A 23,428-nucleotide genomic window follows, 5' to 3' on the forward strand; every position below is an offset into this window, starting at 1 on the left:
GATGAGAAACGAAACTACTATACTTCAGCTGACTTGATATATTGAAAGTATAGTCCTTCCTGCCAAGTTTTCTAGCAGGTTGTTTTTTCCCTTTAACTTGGCTTTCACTGGAATTTACCTGTTAAAAATAAACTTCTTTAACTGGACACTGAATGAAAGTAATGAAGTTCACTGTGATTATGCTCTTAGACTGTTTACTTTGCTTATTAAAAATAGAGAAGAATGAGGATGAGAGGTGAAGACATTTGAGTGTTGTATATTATACTGTAAGTATATTTTGCTACATCATGGCTATAAAACACAGTAGACTATCTGACTGCAGAGAACTATGTTTTCAGGAACAGTGTGAAGTTCTTTGAAATCCTATAGCAGCTATGAAATACAGAAACAGTAGATATACTAACTGTTGTACTGTTCAGTCTCCACAATGTATTTTACCTCGTATTGTTTACTTCTTTTAGTGGTAACTATCCACCCTTGAGCCTCAATTTTCTGACCTTTGCAAAACATAATCTGCATAAAGACAATTGTTTTAGAAATCTGCATTTCCCAAACGGAGATGCTGGGAAACATATTGTGCAATAGACACTGAGAGTTGCTGGGTCAGGCCTGGAAGGCCAAGAGCTGCTGAGATGATTTTGGCTAGAGGACAGAGCAGGCTGCTCTGATGGGACAGATACTGATCCAAGACGTTTAATCTCAAGCCTTCATCACTGAAGTGCCTTCAAAGTCAGGATGCTGCCCACCCCTTTTAACACCTGGCCTCTTCACCTTAGCTCTGGTCACCTCCTCTCAATCTCATCCAGCACTCTCATTTCCCTTGGAACCCAGGACTTTTCCCAAAACACTGGGAGCACAGCTCCAGAACAAGAAAAACCTGTGGTACAGAATATCTTCCTAGAGAAACACAATGAGGGGAAAGTAGAAGCTTAAGAAGTGCTATCTTCTACCTCAGGACAAAATAGCAGGCCATATGTATACACAGGCTTAGGTCTTCTGAAGCTTCAGGGAACACAGAGTTTGGGTCATGAACCTACAACGTTTATGTGGACAATCCTTAGTCTAAGCTGTGCATGCCTTTTTGACCACTTTATTTTTTTAAGGCTGAATAAAAGATGGTTTTCTTAAGAAAAATCAATCAATGTAGCAACAGTGGGAATATTGTACAGGCAGGAATCCAAACAGTTGCTGGCACTCTGAACACATATTGTCTGCTTAAAGCAGGTATACACACCTGAACTCCTAACAGCTGGGAGCTACCAGCACCTTGCACTTCCATGACTGCTGCCATTAATGAAGCTGCTGCAGAAGAAAATTTTCTGGGGAGGGAGAGCAGAGCGAGGACAGAGACACCCCCCTCCCAAATACTAATCAAGAAAAATCTTAACACAGAAAAGATTTTACCAATGGTTATTTTATTTACATTGTCCTCAGCTACACATTTTGATTGCTTCCATTTTAATAAATTATACTGTTTCTGAAGTCCCCAGGCAAAGGTTAAGACAGGATCAAATACTTATCATTTAGATGAATGCTATCCTGATACACTGGCCAGAAAAAAATGGAAAATACAAGTACAAAATATATAGATACACGCGTTCTCCTTTTTAAAATAGAAGGAAAACAAAAAAGTGCCACAGACCGCAAATCACAGGATTATTCAAAATAAGAGGTGACAAACAGCTATAGTATTCTGAAATATACAAAGTAAATAGAACCAAAATATTAAGGGAACATCACGCAGACTTTCACTCCTATTATTGGCAAAGATCTCTTAAGCACAAACAGGAAAGAAAAAGAATTTTAAAAAATATGAGAAGTGATTGCCAACTTGTTCAAGAGTCCCATCAACTATGGAGTTGATGGAGTCCACAGAATCACAGAATGTCAGGGATTGGAAGGGACCTCGAAAGCTCATCCAGTCCAATCTCCCTGCCGGAGCAGGAACACCTAGATGAGGTTACACAGAAAGGCGTCCAGGCAGGTCCTGAATGCCTCCCCATCCACTATGTCTTTTTGAAGGGAGTTTAACTCAGTAATGAGACAGACTTGGAATTTGAAGTTTGCCTTTAAATGCTAAAAGTTTATCAATATTTCTTCTCCCATCTATGACTTCAATACCTGGAGGTGCAGGGAGCTGTTTGAAGGAAACCATACGCTCAGTATAAAACCCAGCAACGCTCAGTTTCCGCAAAAGCGGCATACAGAAGTTGTTGTTTGGTTTTCTTTTTTTCTTTTTTTTTTACTTTCCTTCAGCTGCTACAAAGACATGTAATCTCTGAATAAAAATTTGAGTATAATTTCTCAGTATACAAGTGAGAAAAGGTTTGTGCAGACAGCTATTTTTATCAAAGATACTACTTTTCTCTGCAGACTTTTTCCTCATCTGTAGACTGCTGCAGTTGCAATAACACCACATAACCCTTAATGACATTGTTTGTTTTTCTAGTACAACACCACAAATTGTTTGCTCTTGTTATTAAGTCTGCTTACTATTTCCTGGTGGGTGGGACCTGGGAGTTCTGGCTGTTTATTTTTAAAATTTAAAAACTAAGTTAAAATTTTCAAATATTTTCAGTCATGAGCAGATGCATTATTGGACAATAGTACAAAAACTACAAAACATCTAAGAAATTAAGTCAATCACAAGTATTAAAGAGATTTTGGAAGTGTGATGCTCTGAATCAGAATTGTTGGGTGCAGAATGATGGCAGGAAATCTAGACTCAAATTTATTACACCAGATAATGACCAAATTTGAAGAAAATTTCATCGCATGAAGAAATCCACTTGGCAAAGGTAACAGGACTATCTAAATGGTTGTTTCATTAAGTATCTTTACAAACAGAATTTTTTTCCGTTTTATTCCTTTCCCAAACATCAAAGTAGTGAATATGATAAGAGGAAACACTAAAATGCCATAAATATATAAACCATTTTTTCCAGTATATTGTTAGAATAAAATCAGAATGTTTTTCTTAAAGTACAAAGTAACTTAAACCAAAGGAATAAACAGTATTAAAATACATGGCAAACATAATCTGGTATATGTATACTGCTAAGTATATGTAAAAACACTGAGCTTCAACACAGCAAAACAACTCCGGTAACTACACTGTATTTTAGTCACATGAGGTGGTAACGCTACTTGAACTAACCTGTATATTATGGTAAAATGCTGCTACTTTTTTTCCTACAGGTTAAAAAGAATCACTGAGTGTTCTTCAGAAACAGTTCTCGTTCAAAGAAAGTTGTTCAAAGTAAAATTTTAACTTAAAAAGCCACACATAACAACTTCGTAAGTCTGAAGTGCCATGAATCATCAATATTAAACACCAAACCTTTTCCCTTTTTGGGGGGGAAGAACAGCATTCCTGAGAAGCCAACTAACAAGCAAACCCAAGATTTCAGAAGTCCAGTTCACACAAGGTTTGCTGTATCAGCTGGTACTTTCACACAGGTTCTGGGGTCTCTACTGAAGACACAGTTCATCTCATGAACATGGCGGTAGGAGAGGGAGGACTCAGACAACACCAAGGGCTGTGGTTGCTGCCATCACAAATGTGAGCTGAGGGATTCTCAGTGTCCTTTGGGCTTTGAACAGCCACCAAAATGTGACACGACAGAGAAGGTCAGTTAAATAACACCAGTAAGTAAGACCGAACAGGTAGAACAGAGTCTAGCACTAGTTACACCCTAGGCTTCAAATGTACAGGTGCAAAGTGGTAACTAAGGCTTTTTTTTTTTGTTCTGTTAAATAGTAAAACTCCTGTAGCCTCAATTTTCTACAGTAACCTACAATATGGCAAAGCCTATTTAGCCTAAACTAATGAGACCCCCAAAAAATCTGCTCACTTTGTTTTAATTTCATTTGTGTGGTATGTTAAAATCTGTCTGTAAGTGTTTAAACAGATAGAAACATGACCTTTAAAAGAAACATACTAGCAAAAAGCAATACTACACAGCTCAGACTTTCTTTGTTCTTGATCTGTTGATACCAGTACAGTTTGCTTAGAGTATGCAATGTTTAGTATAGCTAATTCTGCATTTTAAATGAAGAAGAAATATATACCTGGCACTGGTTTTCAAAAGAACATAAAAGTTGGAAGGGGTAAAAAACACTAGTAGTTGCATTAGTAGTTTCCTCCCTACATGTGGTCTGTCAACTCCACCTAAATCCTAAACAAAGGATTTTTACCTTGACAGTAGAATAATTTAAATAATCTTTTAAGACCTTCTGAAACTGTCAACAGTCCTTCAGCAAAATACATATGGTTATATGAGAGCACTGAAGAAGACTCGTTGTATTATTTCCATGCTCAAAATTAGATGCAAACTTAGGGCCTGACTGACTTAAGGGCACAGTTAATTACAACTGTAATTATGATCTTATCAATGTATAAATTCATTAAATGTTCACAGCTTATTCAAAGGACATCAAACTACAACTTCCACTTCTAAAATACTTGTGTCAGAGCTAAAAGTGACCAAGACCAGGAATTTCTTTTTCATTATTTGCTCAAAACAGTGTCTCCTCTTTGTTTTTTAATAGCTGTGTATTTTTGTTTCTGAGAACCAAAGAAAAGCTATGAACATGTTGGGAAATAAAAAAAAATTAAACTAGTTTTCACTAGTTGCTTATGGAAATAAGTAACAATTCTCTTTAAGGCTAATACTTCTGAATTTAGAGTTGGCAAACATTTACAGTACCAAAAGGTGAGAAGAGCACATTTTGAAGCGGTCTATGGAAACACAAAGTAATTAACCAGAACCTCTGAAGACCGCAGAATCTTCTCATCACTAGCTACATCAGAAAGCAAACTGTAAGTTAGTAAAAAATATGTTGTCTTTCACTGTACCTTTGTAACTTCAAAACAACATTCACTTTGTATGCTCATAAATAGTGAGCGAGACTTGAACTTTCTAGTCAGCATAGAGCATCTTTGACAGTGAGGACTCACAGGCCTTCAAACTTGTTCTGCCCTTCCAGTCTCAGTAATTACAAGCACAATAACATGAATTCTAAACTGCACTTATTTCTGGAGCTGGCATGGATTAATGAGACAGTGGCATGGCAGGATTTTGGGAAAAGGCACCGTCAAAAAGAGGAGCGTTATTTTCATGAAAACTCCAAAATCTAGTAACTAGCAAATCGGCATCAGTGATATTTATTCGCAGGTATCCATTAGTGAATTCACATAATGCCACCTCAATAAAAAAGTAAATTTAAAGTTATTAAAATTCATTGTACAAGTCAAATGCACATAGTAAGAGAATCAATTGCTGTTTTTCAACAAATGAAGTAGAAAATTTTAGAATGCGCACAGAAACTAAGTATCACTGTCAGCTTTCCTCTCGTTCTCTCCTGAGGTTCCCTTGTTCTCTCCCCCAGCACACTATTTTTTTTTCCATTTAACTTACTGCTACACTGTTTTTTGAAAACACACAACATGACACAAAGCAATACAAAGCTGTTCTCAGTTTTACAACCTTAACTCTACTCAAAGTGCATTCATCACTTGCATGAGAAAATAATTTCAGTTTTTTACGACTCTACCACAGCACGTCTTTCATTAAAAAGAGAAGAAAATGCAGAAAGAAGGCAGCTTATGTTTAATATTTCAGACTAAATTATTTAACAGATCTTGCACGTATTTCAGCACTGAGTTTCCTTGAAATCTCCACACTCTGTGGCAGATCCCAACAAGAATATTTCAGCATAACTGTCAGTCAAATTCTTGAGCCAGGGAAGTTTACAGAACAGAGGATCTGCCTCTGGACAGTTACAGGCTGCTTTTTCCTCTTTCATTTTCTCAAACTGTAGTCATTTCTGTAGATTACAAAACACTGCAGACAGGATGACGTCTTAAAATGATGTCTTAGGTAATGCTTTCCTAGAATCGGCAGCTACATTCTCTTTTGAAAGAATAAAAATGCTTTAACTGAAATACTATTTCAAAAGCTGATACTTCAACAGTACATCAACTCTGGATGTCAATAAAAACAAAGAGCTACATTTTCAACTCTCTTCTGTAAACTTGACAGTGGCCGTGTAGCACCTTACAGCACATAAGGCACAAGATGATATGGCAGAGAACTCATTCACTTAATACTAATTTTCTCCGTGAACAGAATAAATCAAAAGAGAACTTCTAAAGCACAAAACATACCAAATTGGATCAGCACTTTAAAACCATTTTTAACAACATAGCCTGCATTTCTTTTTTTTTAAAAGTTAATCTTTAGCAAAGATTTTGAGCATTTTAAAACAGGAAGTTGAAACGCAGCACTGAAGTTGTTATGATCCCTTGCCTACAAAGCCTTACTCTACAAATGCTTACAGGCACTCATTTACTTATTTGAATGAAATTACACAGCAGCACATTGCATTTTGACAATGGCCAAACAGCAACTAGCTCATCTCTACCACAGTTCAGAAATAATACTCCATTTTATGTTCACATCAAATAAGTCAATAGTGCTTCTTTATCAAAGTTGCCAAACCAGAAAACATCAATAGGTTAAAAAAAATTAAATAAATAAAATCCCCACAAAACTGTGATGATGAACAGTTGAATATTCTTGGTTTTAAGGTCAAATGTCTGATAATATTGCTTGTCATGGTGAGAGCATTTCAGTTTCATCACTTACCACTAAATTGCCTTTAAAAAACTCACTGTTTACTACCTTTGCAACCAGTCTTTATTTTTACCATTTGTGTCACTTAGGGAACTACTGCAAGCCCCATCCAAGACCGGGACATGAAGCTGTCCACAGCAAACCTACGTCTGCACGGTAATCGTGTGTGTTTTAAAGACCAGCCAGTGCCTATCGAGGAGCAGACACTCCAAACTGTGTCTCAGGTTGTCACGAATGTCACCTTCGAAACCAAAACCGTAAAAAGCAGCAACTCCTTTGCCCACACGCACGTACTACACGAGCAGCAGAAGCCCGGCTTCCAAACTTTTTCATGGTAGTTTAAAGTCCTTCACAGGCACCCCTTCCTAGCTCGGAAGACACATATAATACATTAAGCCCACCATGAGCTTAAAAAAGAATAAATCACAGAAGAGGCACAAGGCGGTTCACGCACTAACAGCGCAACTTCGCAGATCCGCAAGAGAAAGGAAAGTGAGCTGGCAACCACCCTTCTCAGAAACTCCACAGCGGGAAGCAGGGGTGTCCGCCTCCCAGGTCACCCCCTCCGCAGGACCCCCCGCGACACCCCGAATCGCGGCACCAGGCGCTGCTGCCCGTTGCCCGCCTTCTTCTCTCGTCTGCTGCAGCCGCCCCGGCGGGCACAGGCAAAGCCCGCGGCAATCAGCCGCTCCCGGCGCTCCAGCGGGAGCTCCGCGCCCGGGCCGAGTTCACAGGCGCGGGGCTGGCCCGGAGGACACGCTTCCCGTCGGCAAACCGCCCCCTCCCCCGGCTTCGCATCGGGCCGCAGGACGGCGGAAGGGCAGCCAGAGGCACCGGCGTAAGGGCAGGGTAGAAAGAGGGCAGCGAGCGGTGGGTCAGGGGCCGCTTAAGGCTCACCCGGGGCAGGGCAGGGCAGGGCAGGGCTGGCGGCGCCTCCTCGTCGTCGTCGTCTGCCGCTGGCGGATCGCGGCCGCACGTCCCCTCAGCGCCGCGCCATGTAACCGGCGTGACGCCACCGGCGCCGCCCGCGCCCCGGCTCCGCGCGGACTTTCCCCTCTCTCTCTCTCTTCCTCCCGTCCGTCCCACTGGCGAGGGCAGCAGAGCCGTCCCGGCCTGCGCGGCCGCCGCCTCCGTGGCCCCCACGGCCGCCCGCCCCTGCCCGCCGCACTTCCTGACTGGAAATTCCCGCAGACGCTCCAGCAGCGCAAGCGGCCGCGCGGGAGGGGCGGGGCAGGAGCGGGCGGCCGTTGGGGGGCAGAGAGCGAGCGGGCGGCCGTTGGGCGGGAAAGGGGGCGCGCGTGCAGGCGCCTCAGCGCCGTGCGCGGTAATGGCCGCTCAGCGCCTCACAGCGCCGGGGAAGCCGACGCTGAGGTGGCGAGGAGAAGGAGCAGGGCAGCGGGGAGCCGAGGCAGCGCTTGCCGCACACCCCGTGGAGCCGAAATCCCTCCCACCTGGAGGGAGCTTTTTCACCCCGGGGGAATTGCCACCGCCACGACTATAATCCTGCCGTTGTCCGCGATCCTGGAGGCTTAGGTGGAGTCAGGCCAGACCTGGTGGCTGCCAAAGTTTTCTTGGTGATTAACCCCTAAAAAGATTTGAAGAGACTGCGTTGAGTGAATTTAGACCTACTGACATAGTGCCCGGCTGTTGTCTGCCTTTCATGGGCACTTAGTAAAAGGAAGTTTGCTGATTGACTGACACCTGATGTCTGAAAACAGCAGAGTACAGGCTACATGACACCATTTTTCTGTGGATTTCTACAGCTTCTGACAGAACAGATACCCAGGTTGGTTAACTTCTGGTAAATAGTGCCAGCCATCAGTGATACACTGGTTTTAATACTGAAGCCCAGGTTTGTAGAACAGTAACCAAGTCATCCAGATGCATGTAACCAAGTCAGCTAGTGCCATGTTTAACTGGCACAAATATTACGTGAAACATTTAAGTTCAAATATCTTCATGCTGAGTCTTAAATGTCTGGGTTTGATCAGGGTGAAGAGGATCTCAAATCAGCAGCCAGCATGGCTCACCTGATGGGTTTTAGCCCAGAAATTCAGCAGCACACCTGAAGAAAAACGTGGGGGATTTTGTTATACAAAGGTCAAATGACGTGGAACTTCTCTGATTATTTATCTCAGAGTTGAATTGAGACTCATAAAAATAATAATTTTATAAGAAGGATTAAAAGCTCCTATAAATTAATGAAGTGATATGATGATTGCTTCTTGTATTGAAGCAAGGAACTGTAATCTAGAGTCTAGAGCAAAAAAGGATTAAAAAGAAATAGAGTCAAAACATAAGCCAACTGTTGACTTGAACAGGAAGAAAGGGGTATTTTTACCAGAGAGCTATTACAACCTTATTTTTTACACTCTATAGATAGTCCAGTCATGTCATAGAGGGATACTATGCGGCTGAACCCCTCCAGTCTATCTGAATAATAGCTCATTTCATTCCTGGAAAGAGTAGATTCACATGTTAAACTTTGTGCCCCATCTCTGGGTTGGAACAGAGATGTGCTTATTGAAAATTAGTGCTGAGACTGAAAGAGAGCTTAAAAATGCCAAGGATTTTCTCTCTCTCAATAAGAGAACTGAACTCTCATACAAGTTACACATATGTATGAAGAGACAGTCATTTCCGTTACTTGGATTGCCACTCATGTTCTGTGACAGAGTTCTAAAAACGCTTTCCTGCCTTCTCTTCCCAGTCCAAATTGGGAATTCAGAATGACTCAGCAGTTCTGAGTAAAACATGTTTTTCCTTATTAAATGGGGACATTTTCTGGACACTCAAAACCCAATATTAATCTTTCCTGTGGAAGCAAGTGCACTGAAGTAGCAGAGCAAGTAAGGAGATTATCAGACCCCAAAACCCCTTAAGAAGGAAATCTAGATAAATTTAAAACAGAAGAAGTGTTTCAGATAAAATTCATTAGAAATGAAAGGTGCCATGTCACAGCTAGTCAAAGGTGTGCTCACAGGGCAGAACCTGTATGAACAAGTACCAGGAAATCAGACAAAGTGGAAAAGTTCCAAAACTTAAGGAGACTTACCTGGTGGATTTATTTTAAAAGACCACATTATCAAGTACTCAGGCTCCACTTTCCCTGTGAAATCCTAATCAGCTTCCACAAACATCTAGAAAAGAAAAATCCTCTTCTTAATTATATTTAAAACATAATTTTGTCTTTCTTATAACTTAACACTCTAACAAAAAATGTTATTTTTACTGAAACCCACAATAGTGCCAGATTGTAACCTCAGAGTTTATTAAAATTTACACAGGACACTCTAAATAAATTAACTGCTTTAAAGCCCAAGGTTCTCACCGGAAGAGCCAAATGAGCAATTATTTCTCCAATCCTGTTTTCAACCACTAGGGAAATCAGGCAGATAATATAGACTCGAGTGTGAGTGGTTTGCAATTATCAAGTGGTGCCTCTTTCCTGGGTAACACATGTTTGCACTATTACCATCAAGATACTTCAGTGCCTGGACAATATCACCTCACAAAAGAAGAGCCAGTGATTACAGCTGAAACCAAAAGAGTAAACACTTACGTTGCTGAGCTGAGGAAGACATTGTGCAATGTTTCTAGCCACGTTACAGCCTCTGGTAGCTGGGGAGTTGTACTGGAGGTAAGGCTTTCTAGTTGTACACTTACCTAGGCTGTGTTACCTTACTAAGGTTGTGTATATTTAATTTCCCTGATATGTAAATGCAGTCTAGGAGCTGTGTCTGTTCTCTGCTAGGTTTAGTCTGGGAGTACAGATCTCTTTCCAAGGTCAGAAATTTTTGGCCTCAGTACCTTTTAATCCTGTAACTAATATGGTTTCTGCTCAGGAACAAGGTATTGCTGCTGAGAATTAAGCTTTCTTTCTCTGGGGGTGTCTGAAAGAAGAAAAATGTGTAAGATTAGCAGAGATTTTCAAAATAATCACTCTTTAATTGGTACGCCTAAATTAAAAAAAACCAAGTTTCTTGTTTTGGTTTTTTGTTTTGTTTGGTTTGGCTTTGTTTGTTTTGTTTTGTTTTTTGTTTATTTGTTTTTGTTGGGTTTTTTGTTTGTTTGTTTTGGTGCTTTTTTGTTGTTTTGGTTTTTGGTTTTTTGTGGGTTTTTTTTTTGTTTTTTTTTTCAATCCCCTCTTTCTAAAGTAGTTATTGGAATTGGGACAGGATCTCTTCATTCCCTTTAAGCCCAGTAGATTGGTACTAAACCAGGAAGAGATAAGGGAAAGTCTAAGATAGCTACTGAGGGATGCTTTTTTTAAAAGCTTTCACCTTCCTGTCTTCATTGGCCTGGTATGCAGTATGATCCAAATCTCTTTCTGGTTAGTCCATTATTTCTTTATCATCCAGAAGTTTTAATGTAAAAACTGCTTTGCCTTGCATAGTAGCCAGTGATTGTCTTTTAAATACTTAGCCAACATTTGTTGTTGGTGTTGCCATTATCTCCTGTAACTTGAATCTGCCAGGAAAATAAGAAGACAATATGCTTAAAAATAATTTGTATTTTTAAGATAGTGCTATTATTCTGAGACACGAGCTCTAATAAAGTAGAGACCAGAAAATGTATTTAAAAAAAATATATCTCTGAACAGCCAAAGTACATATTGTAAAGCCAACCAATTTCAACTGCAGCTAGAGCAGGCTCTAGAGTTCAGTGATGCTGCTGAATCCCCATATTGCAGCATCTATGGCAAGGACTTTCATCTTCACAGGAATGATGACCTGGCTTCAATTCATCATGTATTTCATCAGCACTTAGATGGACACAGGAACACGGTGCCAAGCTCAGAACAGGGTGGTGTTGCCTGTAGTTACACAGGTTGCATCCCAAACAGACCTTTCATTTTCTTCCTACAGAACTGCAAATCAGATATGGGATCTCGTATTACCTCCAAAGTGGTTCAGACTTGTAACTATGCTAAAAAAGACTTTGGGTAAAAGTGCCAGAGCTAAAGCAGGAGAAGATTTCAGTAGTTAATAGCTGTTGGGGGAAAAAACAGATTTAATAGATTTAAATAAGAGAACCATGAGGCTGTAGACATTGCAGATGTGTATAATTCACAGAGAAAGGTGAACCTTTAGAAAGAGCTAGAAGTAAACAAGAGAGGGAAGAGTAAAAATTATTAAAATAAACAAAAAAACCCAACCAAACAAAAAAGTGATCATGAAAGCTTGAATAGAGTAAATAACAGGTTAGCTCAGTCCTATGCTCTGAGTGGGGAGACGATCTGAAGGAATGGGAGTCTATCAGATTGCCTTTTGTCTTCTGGAGTGCTGTAGTTTTCTTGCATTAGTAGCTGATAGATACAGTTGTGATTCTACTTTTATATGTTCTTCCACAAAGTAAGCCTTTCATTTAACTTAGAAAATAAATCTAGGCATGAATGCTCACATTAGGTGTTATGATAACCACTCTAGCTTTGACATGATCTGCTTTGTCTTCATGTATGACTGGACAACGCTCACTTTCATACCTATGATCCAGTGTAGAGTATCACTTAAAGATGCGGAAAGAGCCAAGCAGGGAAGGCAATTCTATGTATATCATTTTTGGAATGGTCGGTCTAGCCTCTCCTCAGTTTGGCAGTGTAATGCCAATCCTTCCTCTCTCCCTTTCTCCTTCCCAGCAAACGTCTCTGTTACACTGAAAACAGTGGTTTATACATTGTGTGAACTTGCTGCAAGGTAGCTGCTCTCAATGGGGAGCACTGTGAGAAGTTGTTAACTGATCAGCTCCTGTGGGCCCTGAAGCTGCTTTATGCAAAAGATACAGACAGCTTTGAAAGTGTTTCCTAGGCTGGTCCTAGGGTCCAGTCTAGATTTAGAGGTTGAGCTATGTAATGGTGTACAATAGTATGTACAGGTATTCTCGGATTAAGTTTAAAGAAACTATTTATGGGATGATTGGTGGTATGTAGCAGTATAATAATGTGAAGGACATGCACCTTGTAGCCAAAAGCAAACTGCTAAAGCAAGCAGAGTCACAGGTAAGAGCTTTCTGGTAGTAAATCTAATAGTCTACCAGTTAATTCTTCAGAATCTGGCCTCAGTACAGACTGCGAGTCATTTACTCTTCTGTTGCTCAGCTGCCTAACACCTTGGCCGACTGCTGAAGGCAGAGGGATGGGCTTTCGCCATTTGAGTTCAGTGACAGAAGGTTCTTTCCAGTCCACTACATTCACTCCCTTCTCTTCCCATCTACCCTCCCTGTGTTATGATTAATACTGCACTATGTTCAGTATTTCTTACATGAGTGGGTCAGTTTCTCTTCATAGTCTTTTGCATATCTGAATTATATGTACTTCTAACTTTTATATAATTACACCTGCCAGAACCTGGTTCAGGGGAACAGTTGTTTTCTCAAGGCACAAGTTCTTCCCATTACATGACTGCATCTTTAGAGCCTCAGCAATGTTTCACCCAGTTAGCTAATGCAAAAAAGAACAGCTGTTTGATTCTTATCTTTGTCATTTTGTTTTGTTAATAGTCCTTAAATATATACTCAGCTCAATTTATGGGGTCATTTTGTGTCAGGTATACTGAATATTACCAACATTAACTCTATAGAGAAAGCAGAATTTAGCTAACTTGACTTTGTATTACTGCTATTTTATGCTTCCGCAGTAGAAGAAAGAAGTTTCAGACAGCTAAGCACTGTACAAATAAATAGGGAAGAGACTGCTGCTGCTGCTGCAGAATTTCCAACATCTAAATATATAATGGAAAACAGACTATGGAAGCACAGAATGGCATTCTCATTGCTATTTGAGCTCATGCAGGGAATCATTTAAGTCTTCTGCTCAACTGTTGACAGAAGTGCTGATTTCCTGAATTGTTTCTTATGCAACTTTTAAACCTTTACCATAGCTTGTGATATTCTCCTTAAAATTCCATGCCTAGAATCTCGATACATGGCTAGTTTTCTCTTGGGTTTTAATGAAAACTTAAAACTTATGTTTAAAAACTCAGAAGTATCATCTTTCAAAAGGTATTTTTAAATTGATGTGATTCTCTTTAAGCAAATCCTGTGGGCTTGGGGGACTTTGTTTATAATTTTGTAATGGTGGAGGTTAACAACAGTGAATGGTGAGCTAAGACAAATCACTAGTGTAATGGGTCAGGCCTTCTAAAAATTTGACATTATAAAAGAATATTTGGAGGGCAGTTAACAAATGCAAGTTGTCTCATGGATTTGGTTTCATAAAAGCTCATGTTTTCTACCTTTGCTCCAGGGCTGTGAGGACTAGAAACTTTTTTTTAGGATAGTATTCTGTACTTAAAGGTGTAACATCAGAAACGGTACAGGTGCTATCTAAGATTGCGATAAGATGATAAGCAAGAGAGTATGCTATAATAAGAGCCCTGTGATAGAGTAGGGTTTCAGGAAAAGGGAGAGACCTCTGTCCCACAAGAAAAACCATGAGTGATGGTAGTGAAGGAAGCAGAGTGTTCTCCTTATTCTAGTTTCTTTCTCAGTTCCTCTCTTGATTTACTGATTGGAAGCTGAAGCCTAGGTGATGATGGGACAGTGTTTTATTCTTCCCTACCCTGTGTAAGAGCTTTTAAGCTATAAATAAACATCCTAGTGCTGAAGGCAGAACTGGTATGATCATGCAAGTCTGTTGCTGTTCACAAGCACGTTGTCTTGGATGTGGTTGTGCTTACGTGGCGTGCCTTGTTTTCACTGCTAAGGATCACCACACAGTGCAGTAACACATTAAGTACATGTATTTGTACAGGCTCAGGGTCTCTGCAATGCTGATATCTGACCTGAAAGTGCACGTGGCTTTTCTCACCTGAGGGTAGGGAAATGGAATTGCAAAGTCCCAAAATGTTGCTGTTTACCTAGACGTCCAAATAAGAACATGAGACTACTTTTTAAGCCCTTGGGTTTATTTACAACAGCTCTTCCCAGCTTTAAGCATTATGCTGCCAACAATTGTCTGCACCCAAAGACACTCCCTTAGATAGCATAGTGAAAACTGAGTGCTGCTTGCATTTGGATCAACAGCAAACTCTTGTTGACCCACCTGGTTATAAGGCAGGGGGAGGCTCTCTGCTTTCTCTATAAGCTTGGAAAGTGTTTTGACAGTGGGCTCACATGGTTGTAAATAGTAAGGCTGAGCAGTGTCTGCAGAACCGTTCAAGTATTTTCTTAAAGCAAGACATAGCTTTGCAAGCTGTATGTTGGTCTGCAAGAAAGTAAAGTGGGTGTCATGATGACTTTATGAATGCTCCTGGGTAGGTTCAGCTGAGTCTGCTGGAGTTCTGACAGTGGTTTAGACAGGTTAGAATGATGTTCTTGTGACAAAAGTGCTGTTATTCTAAGAATACAGAATGAAAGTCCAAAGAAATTAAGACTGAAAATATGAATGTTAGGAGGAATCTGAAACACTGAGAATCTCATTTTCCCAAGAGGTCTTATCACTAGATGGATTAATATGTCCACGGAATCACTTATGATCTGTATGTGCCACCCTCAATAATTCATGTGGTCCTGGAGCCCGTGGTATCTTGTGCCATTGCATGGGAATACTTCAAGTAGGTGATTGTGCCATTAGAAGAAACTCATCTGTCACCAGACGATACTACAGGACCTGCCTGACTAGAAAAGTTGGACACACTGGTATAATACTTGATGTTTTCAAAACATTTACCCTCGTTGACTTCAGCTGCAGATGTGAGTGTGTTTAGTACTTCTGCAATCAGACTTCAGTGTCCAAGTCAAGCACCTAGAAAATGAGGAACACTGACTATCTGTGGAAAAATTTGGTTTAAGTGATGTGACTGGCATCACATAGCAACTATAGTACAGAAGAGGAGACACTATGGCTCACATGGTCAGGATTAAGGCAGTTACCTGCCTGTTTGTTACAATCTTCATAACTTTTGCCAGGAAATTAACGAAGGCCTTATGGAAAGCTGTCTCTTTAAGATGAAGTTATTTTTTAGAGCAGCCCCCTCCGAACAACTCTGCTTGATACATGTGTCCTGGAGTGGCAACTTTAATACAAAGCAAAGAAATCTTGCTAACATTATAAACAGGAAATAATGTCCTCTTAAATTATTATCAATAGTTTATTAGTACTAGTAATATGATAATCCCCATTGATAATATAAAGACAAACTTGTGATTAGAGCAAAAGTCTCAGAATCTGGGTTCTCTATGTAAGCTTCCAGTGTTACTTCAGAGAAGAGAAACTGTCACCATTTATGTTGAAGCCCGGGGGAGGAGTGGGAAGAACCAGAATAAAGGGAGTAGCTAGGGACCAATTCTTGTTTAGTATTTCATATTAAATTATTTTCCACTTTGCAAACAAATGAGCAGCATGTCAAGCAAACAAATCTCCAAATGCTGTTTTTGCTGACTTGGGTAGCAAAACATGTATTTTGTTCCTCTACTGATGTGAAGTAGTTCGACTTCTTTTTTTTTTTTTTTTTCCCATGGTTGCGTGAAACTGCTCTGGTGTGACACATTAAAACTGAATAGCTATGACAAGTCACTCTCCTGCTCTGCCAACAGTTTCATTAAGCTGTGTCTTTTAGAAGAATGGCTTTTAAACTGTTAAAGAGTCTTGAATAAACTTGAAACTGGAAGAGACAAGGACAGATTTCATCAAAGTATGTATTATTTGGCTTCCAGTCTTTATCAATATTTTGCGTGACAAAAATCACATGAGCAGCATCTCTAGCTGAAAAATACTGGCTCCCTGAAAATGGAGCTGGTGATTCCCTCTCTGGAAGATGCTCTGCTTATGAGCAGAGCATGCTGAGGAGGAAGTTAAATCCAAAAACTGGACTACTGAGCTATAAAACTCTTGATGCCTTTTATCATGATGACCTACATAAAAAGTCTACCCCCACTAACTTTGATCAAATATGACCTGGAACTGTCAGGCCCTATCGTGTCTGAGGCTTTGTTAGTTCTTTGATGTTACTGAAATTGAAGAATTCTCCTTATCCTCACCCTTTTAGAAGAAAAATATTTCTGAAGTCATTGCAGGTGTCTGCTCCCATGTGAAATATGTACATGACTCCCTACTTGTCATAAAATACTGTAAAGTCATGAAATAATGAAGTAGCACTGCAAATGAAGATACTGTCAGAAGCCTCATGGTTTTCTGAGGATTCTAACAGTGTTTCTCAGACTGTGATTCATATATTTAACAGAACAGGTCAGAGATTTTGATAAAGAAACATGATCACATGCAGTGCCTGCCCAAACCTGTTACAATTCTTTACCCAGGGGCCAAAACCAACCACAAGTGCTGCTGTTTCATCACCTTACCCCTTAGCAGAAAAAACAGCTATTTTGATTTATTATGTTTGTCATTCGGTTCTCTTAATGGCTGTGCAAAGTGCCTCTTTTACCATGCATATATCAAAGCTATATCATAATGAAAAAAAAAAAATAATCAAAGATCAGTTCTGGCTCCTTTTAACTCCTGCATGTGCTTCTGTGCCAAGACTGCTGTAAGAGCCTGAGCTAGACCCTGTTCAGAAAATGTGCAATCAACAGAATATTTGGCCAAATTCTCACTGGGCATTTATAGAAAGGAAAGCTCCCATTGATTTTGAGTTCTTGAGTTTGGCTTGCATGGAAACACTGGAAAGATACATTAAAGAACACACACAATGGAAACAAAGTAAGTGACACATACAGAAAAGTTAGATCTAATTAATGGAGACCACCCAAAATGTAGTCTTGTCCTGAAATCCACAGAAGTAGGTGTATTCTGTTGTTAACATGTAAATGTAATATACAAGGCATTTGACAATTTGAACAGTATCCAAAATGACCAGATTTGGTAATATTCATGTCAGATATTTATTAGGCAAGTACTTCTCCTGAGCTGTGAGCAGCAGCTCTGGAATCTCCAGGCTTACTGAAATAGATCTAAAAAAAAACCTAGGCAGCATGTCAGGCTTCCTACAATTAATCTAAACTTGTGAAGACCGGAGGGAGAAATACAGAGGAAATTCTGAGTAAATGGAGTAAATACTTATCAGTGCCTGTCTTGGCTGCACAAGAAAGGAGACAAACTTGACACAGAACAAACAAACAAAAAGATCCAGTGGATTTCCATTTAATCTGTCACATTAAAAAAAACCCCCACAGACAACTGGGTGCACTAGTCTGTTTGCCACTGCGTGAAGGTTTTTCACAGCAGAACTAAATGCCAAAGAATTGTAGTACAAACAGAAGGTCTCAGAGCTAAGGAAATTACTCTTAAAGTAACAGCCTTCTAAACATTAAACAGATTACCACAGAGAAGACACAGTAGGCTTGGGGATACCAGTAAAGGCATATTGGCACTCAAGTCATCTAATGAAGATCTCACCACCTGATAGGAGGCAACTTGAGACTGTATGACAGAGAACCTGAAGAACCCTAACAGGACGTGAAAATGTAGTTCTCTCAAGCTATTACAGGTTTATCAGGAAGACAGTAATAACAGAAAATATCCTGTTGGTTGGTTGGTTGGTTTTCCACTACATATGGAATCTCTGAGACACTTAACAATAGGGTGAGTCTGAGAGAAGGTAGTTGTTTTGGCGGCTATTTTTTTTTTTTAAGAGCTGTAAAAGTATTTTTTCAGACAAAAAGTGTGGTGTGATAAGAAATCTTTTGCAAAGCCTTTCTATTTCTGAAGAACTCATGTACTTTGTGATCCTATGGGAAGGAATGTATTTAAGCTCTTGTGGGATTTAGGGCTAGGGTCTGTGAAGGGAATGGTAAATTGTGAGCTTGGCTCTTAGAAGAGACTGTACCCTGTGAGTGTTTTTAGGTTGTATCTTGACAGGATTCACCAGAAGTGAAGCACTGACAAGGGCAACAAGGTTGTGTCCAGGGAAAGCCTCAGGCTAGAACATGAGTAGAGCAATTAGACTGAGTCTACGGGATATTGGGTGATAGCAGGAGCAATGTTATGCAGACCAATCTCAGTCTGCTTGTCAGGGCAGACAGATAACCGACTGTGGGAGTCTGGAAAAGACTATATTATGGGTTGTCTGTAGGGTGCAAAGGCAGGGGGTCTTGTTTCCAGCTATATGGACAGGCTTTTGAGAAATGCTAGAGAGGAACTGACTGTTGTGGTAAAATGGGTTACAGTGACACAGGGAGGTTCTGCAGTCAAATTTAGGCTGTGATGTAGAAAACCAGAAAGCAGAACTTCCATACATCATTTTCTGAAATGAGCTTATTTCTGCATGCAGTGCCAGACAGATTTGCAGAGCTAGCTTCAATATCCAGCTGAGAAAATGACATCAGAAGGAAAGATTGAAACTGATCAGGAAGTGTCCACATAAAATGTGTGAGGTTATAGCAAGTGCATGGACACCATGCCTAAGGATCCTGGTCCTTCAACTGCCTAAACTGAGGACCTTCCCAAAGTTTTCCTCTGGCTGTAGCCAGACTTGCATCATTGTATTTCCTTCATAAACTTATACAGAGATGCTCCTAAACTCTTGCTTTAAGAAGATAAAGGCCACAAAGTTGTTCCTTTATAGCTTTTCCAAGTAAGTTCACCTTTCATTCATCTGAAATGGATATTTATTATCAAACCAACATAATACTCTTAAGAGACCTAGAATTACTCTTTAACATTAGTTACTACCTACGGAATATGACATGCAATAGATTTATGAGATCTGCAATCCATCAGCTGGATTAATTGCATAATTCATTGTATAACACATACAGTAGGCAATAATCCATATAGATGAAATTGGTGCTCAGGGTAAAGAGAATCAGTCTTGTTTACAGGTGTGAGTGCTCTCTTCAGTGCCGAATGCAGTGCTCCATTCGTTACAATTTGATGCAAACCATAACACTTTTGCCAGTACATATATAAGTGTACAGCATTTGTGACTCTTGCTTTATTTGTGGTAAGGTCAGGTTACTTTGTTTGCTGCGTTTTTTCTCCGTGTGTTTTAATATAAAACTAGTTTTAACAGCAAAACTGACCCTAAACCCCTGATCTCAAGATTAGTTCCAGTTCTCTTAACAGAAAAAATCAATGAGGTCTTCATAAAAGACATTTATACTAAGCCTAACTGGTACTTAAAAAGCAACAACAAATATTTAGTCAAGACTATAGTGTGCATGTGTGGGAGGGAAGCAGTTGCTGCTGTAGTATTAGAGCTACATATAAGGCTGCAATTTTCAATCTTGCTGTGCTTTGACTGTATCCTCTGCTTGATAGGACAGCACCAGCTCAAAAGGTGATTCTGAGGTTGTATCCAATAATATTAGTATTTGTGTTGTGTGTGTGTTGTTTTTTTTTTTTTAAATTTATTGTAGAGATGAGTAACATAAAGGAAAAAAGAAAAAAAAAAAAGGAGCCCTGGGGAAATCAACACTGACTCCAGCCCCAATTCTAATGGGTTTAACTGAACAAGGTACAGGAATGCATGTAGAGCAATGAAAATAGAACAATATATTGCTGTTTTTTTTCTGAACTGTAACTTGGAGAGAGAGGAATAAAAGATGGTCTCATGTAGACAAAGGCAATCATGTTGTATTTGGATAAGGTACAGGTGTTGGTACATGAAATAAGGATAATCAGCCTACCTGAATGCTGACATTCCTGTTGCTGAGTCTCTGATATCACAACTGTAATGTTCTTTGTATTACTGCATGTACAAAAATATATTGATTCTTAATCACCTGTGATATTTGAGTTGCACCTTAACTGTATTGAGCTAATTAAGTAATTTAGAAATGATTTTGAGTTTAGTTTGGTCTTACTAGCTCCAGCCCTGTGGCAGCCAGGCCAAACCTGGGCAACTCAGCAGAGAATTGACCCTGCTATTTCTAGTGTGCTCACCAGTACATTTTCTTCAGGTTTTACCACTAATCTGGATTTCTCACTGTTTTCACTCTGAATATTGAATTGCAATCCATAAAACTAAATTTTATGGTTTTAAAGTATTTTTAAATGCATATTTTAGCTCTTGCCACTTGTCCAATATTAAAAACAAAAGTACATAGTAGAATTATATACTTTGAAAGGAAAACTGTACAGTATTGTTTCTAGACATAAATATAAGCCGCTGTAACTATTTAAAATCCAACCTTAAATTATGTTCTTAAAAAATTACAACACATCTCCCTCCCCTGAGAAAGATGAATATAGCAGCATGCCCTGAAGAGCATTAACTCTACTCTTTCAAACCTAAAGCCTGATCTAATTCTGGGCGGGGGGGGGGGGAGGAATTAAATCTTTGGAAATGAGAAAAATTTGCATCCTAGAATTCTGACAACCAGAGATGGAATGCTTCTTTGTTTCTCTTGAATCTGACTGTCCTCCCACCACCTGTTTCACAAGAAGGTTTGTTTTGTTGTTTTGTTTGTTGTTTTTTTTTTTTTTTAACAGCGAAAAGTGTTTGCAAGAGGGAACGAGGAAAAATAGATAACTGTAGAGCTACTGCCACCTACAGTCTTGCTGCAAAAATGCCAGTTTGGGAAAAAGCAGAAGTAGTAGTAGTAACTAGGTCTTAAATATCCACCCAGAGAACACACTACAATATAATGCAAATGATTTGAAGTACATTTAGGAATCACCTAAGGATCCTCAAATGTCTTCCTGAAGGAGAGCTCGATCACCTCCTGTTTGCCTAGCCTTCCTTATGTAACAGTTGATTTTTTTTCTTGCAAATCCTAACAATTGACATGCTGAAAAATTCTCACTTTCTTTTTTCCAGCATTATGCAGGGAGCCACTCGAATAGACACCAGATGCAAAGAAGAATGAGCTACTGCTGGTACCACACAGAGGAACGCTGTTGCACCAGCTGAGCAGAGGTAAGGTGTATCCTGAGAAGCAAGAGGGTTCCAAAATGCTTGCAAAAATGCGGTCATGGTCAGTTCCACAGTAACTGTCTCTGGTCGTCCTGAGACTGATGAACCAGAAGTAGAGTTCTAACAGATTATGCAAATAAAAACCTGCAATGAATGGGAATTTGAAGCTGTTCTCTTTGGCAAGTGCCTTGTTATTGCCAGTAAAGAACAGTTTTGTTTGAGTTTTTTCTTCTTCCTCTGCCCCATTAATTTCAAGTGGATGTCAGCCAGTTTCCAAATGACTTAGTCTCAAAATGTGAGGAAATAACAGGTCTTTTGAGAAGCGGGCACTCACTTTTATGGAGAAGAAGATACTGAAATACAGCTGCATGATCTATTTCCCCCCTCACCCTCCTCTTTAACCAGGCAATGTGGTGAAGTTTGTATGTGGTGCTGTTTGTATCATTCTGTTCTGTAAGTAATACAGGCACTTGGACCTGTGTTTCACTGGTAATCTGACACCAAACTTTTGATAAAGCCTTTTTATTGAACATATATTTTAAAGCTTTTTTTATGATCTATTCCCCCTTCCCCAACTTTGGGCTACAGTAATAGTATGTTTAACTCCACTTGATGGCGATATATAGAAAGCATGAGCTAGTTTTCTATTCTAGGAGCTCTAGCTTCAGGTGTTTTAAAAGTTTATTGTCAAATTGTAGTCTTTTCTGTCATGTTAAAAATAGTCATCCAACAAATCCAACTCACATGGTCCTAATTAGTCCTTTTGGCTTGAATTTTTAACTGGGTTTGGACAATGATTACTTGTGTACCTGTGTTTTTTTGCAAACTTAAGACTTTACACGTAGAGCACAGAAATTGGAAGTCAAAGGTAAGCCTACAGGACAATGCGTACACTCTCCTGGCAGCAGCTGCTGTTGCCATCATCTAAGAACACATACTGCTCTTTTGTGACTGACTGTAGATGGAAGAAATTCAAGCCATGAGCAATTCTGGCATTAATAGGTGAGGCACCTATGTCACTGAAGTGTCTTATGGCTCCAAATTTAATAGGAAGTTACACACTTAAGAAACTTAATCTTATTTGGGAATTTGGGGTGCTTCAGGAGTAGGTTCAGCCTCTGTTCTATATCCTCCTTTTATGGCAATGAAATAATTGTTGAAGTTGTATATAGAGACACAAGGATGATTCTGTGTGGTTAATGTGCTACAGAAGGATTGGACAGCATTTGTTCAGCTCCTAACTCTGCAACAGTCTGTGTGACCTGGAATATGAAGGCCAAGGCCAATAAAAGTGCTTAGACACATAGCTCCTATTGCAGTTGAATGAGTATTAGACACTTGAATTTAATTACAGATTTGTCCCTTGATCTGTTTGTGTCCAATTATTTAATCTGAAATAAGGATGGTATTTACTGAGAGGGTGGCCAAACACTGGAACAGACTTCTAGAGAGGTGGTCGATGCCCCAAGCCTGTCAGTGTTTAAGAGGCATTTGGACAGTGCCCTTAGCAACATGCTTCAACTTGGTTGGCCATGAACTGGTCAGGTAGTTGGACTAGATGATTGTTGTAGGTCCCTTCCAACTGAAATATTCTAGTCTATTCTAGCCTATTCTAATTCTCTCCCATGCTGCAGTTTTGCCTCTTCTGTTTGTGTAAGTTCTTCATTAAGGACTGTTTTTCACCAATATGTGGAGAGACCAGTAGTATCCTAGTCTCAATGGACAGTAAGATAATTCACAACAATCTGTAAGAGTAGTGATAGCAACCACACCCAGCCAAAGAAGAGAGTTAAGACCTTTCTGTTCTGTGCTTGAAACATGTTTATTTCACTGACAAGGAGTGAAGGGGAAACTAGACTGACATGCTTTTCCCAGAAAGCAAGGGGTTCGTGTTACAAAGCTGTTGTAGTTTTTGATAATGCACAAAGTTTTTGAGTTCTCTCCTGTCTTCGTCAAATGGTAAATGATTTGTGGAAG

General features: G+C 39.8%; 2 protein-coding genes across 3 annotated transcripts in view; one reads left to right on the plus strand and one right to left on the minus strand.

Annotated features, from left to right (window-relative positions):
- The window catches only part of NFKB1 (nuclear factor kappa B subunit 1), a 56,209-nt gene extending 48,596 nt beyond the window's left edge, over positions 1–7,613 (minus strand). For both annotated transcript variants that reach the window (XM_065836079.2, XM_065836080.2), the window contains exon 1: positions 7,536–7,613. The gene's annotated coding sequence lies outside the window, so the exon portion shown is untranslated. The remainder of the gene's footprint in view (positions 1–7,535) is intronic.
- Positions 3,501–23,428, plus strand: part of LOC139827955 (uncharacterized) — a 31,130-nt gene continuing 11,202 nt past the window's right edge. The window contains exons 1-6 of the mRNA XM_071808368.1: positions 3,501–3,506; positions 6,728–6,972; positions 7,194–7,487; positions 7,530–8,424; positions 10,121–10,278; positions 21,356–21,454. Of these exons, the coding sequence (XP_071664469.1) occupies positions 3,501–3,506; positions 6,728–6,972; positions 7,194–7,487; positions 7,530–8,139 (1,155 nt within the window). The 3' untranslated portion in view covers positions 8,140–8,424; positions 10,121–10,278; positions 21,356–21,454. The remainder of the gene's footprint in view (positions 3,507–6,727; positions 6,973–7,193; positions 7,488–7,529; positions 8,425–10,120; positions 10,279–21,355; positions 21,455–23,428) is intronic.

Source organism: Patagioenas fasciata, chromosome 4 (genome assembly GCF_037038585.1).
Source record: "Patagioenas fasciata isolate bPatFas1 chromosome 4, bPatFas1.hap1, whole genome shotgun sequence".
NCBI classification, from domain to species: Eukaryota; Metazoa; Chordata; class Aves; order Columbiformes; family Columbidae; genus Patagioenas; species Patagioenas fasciata.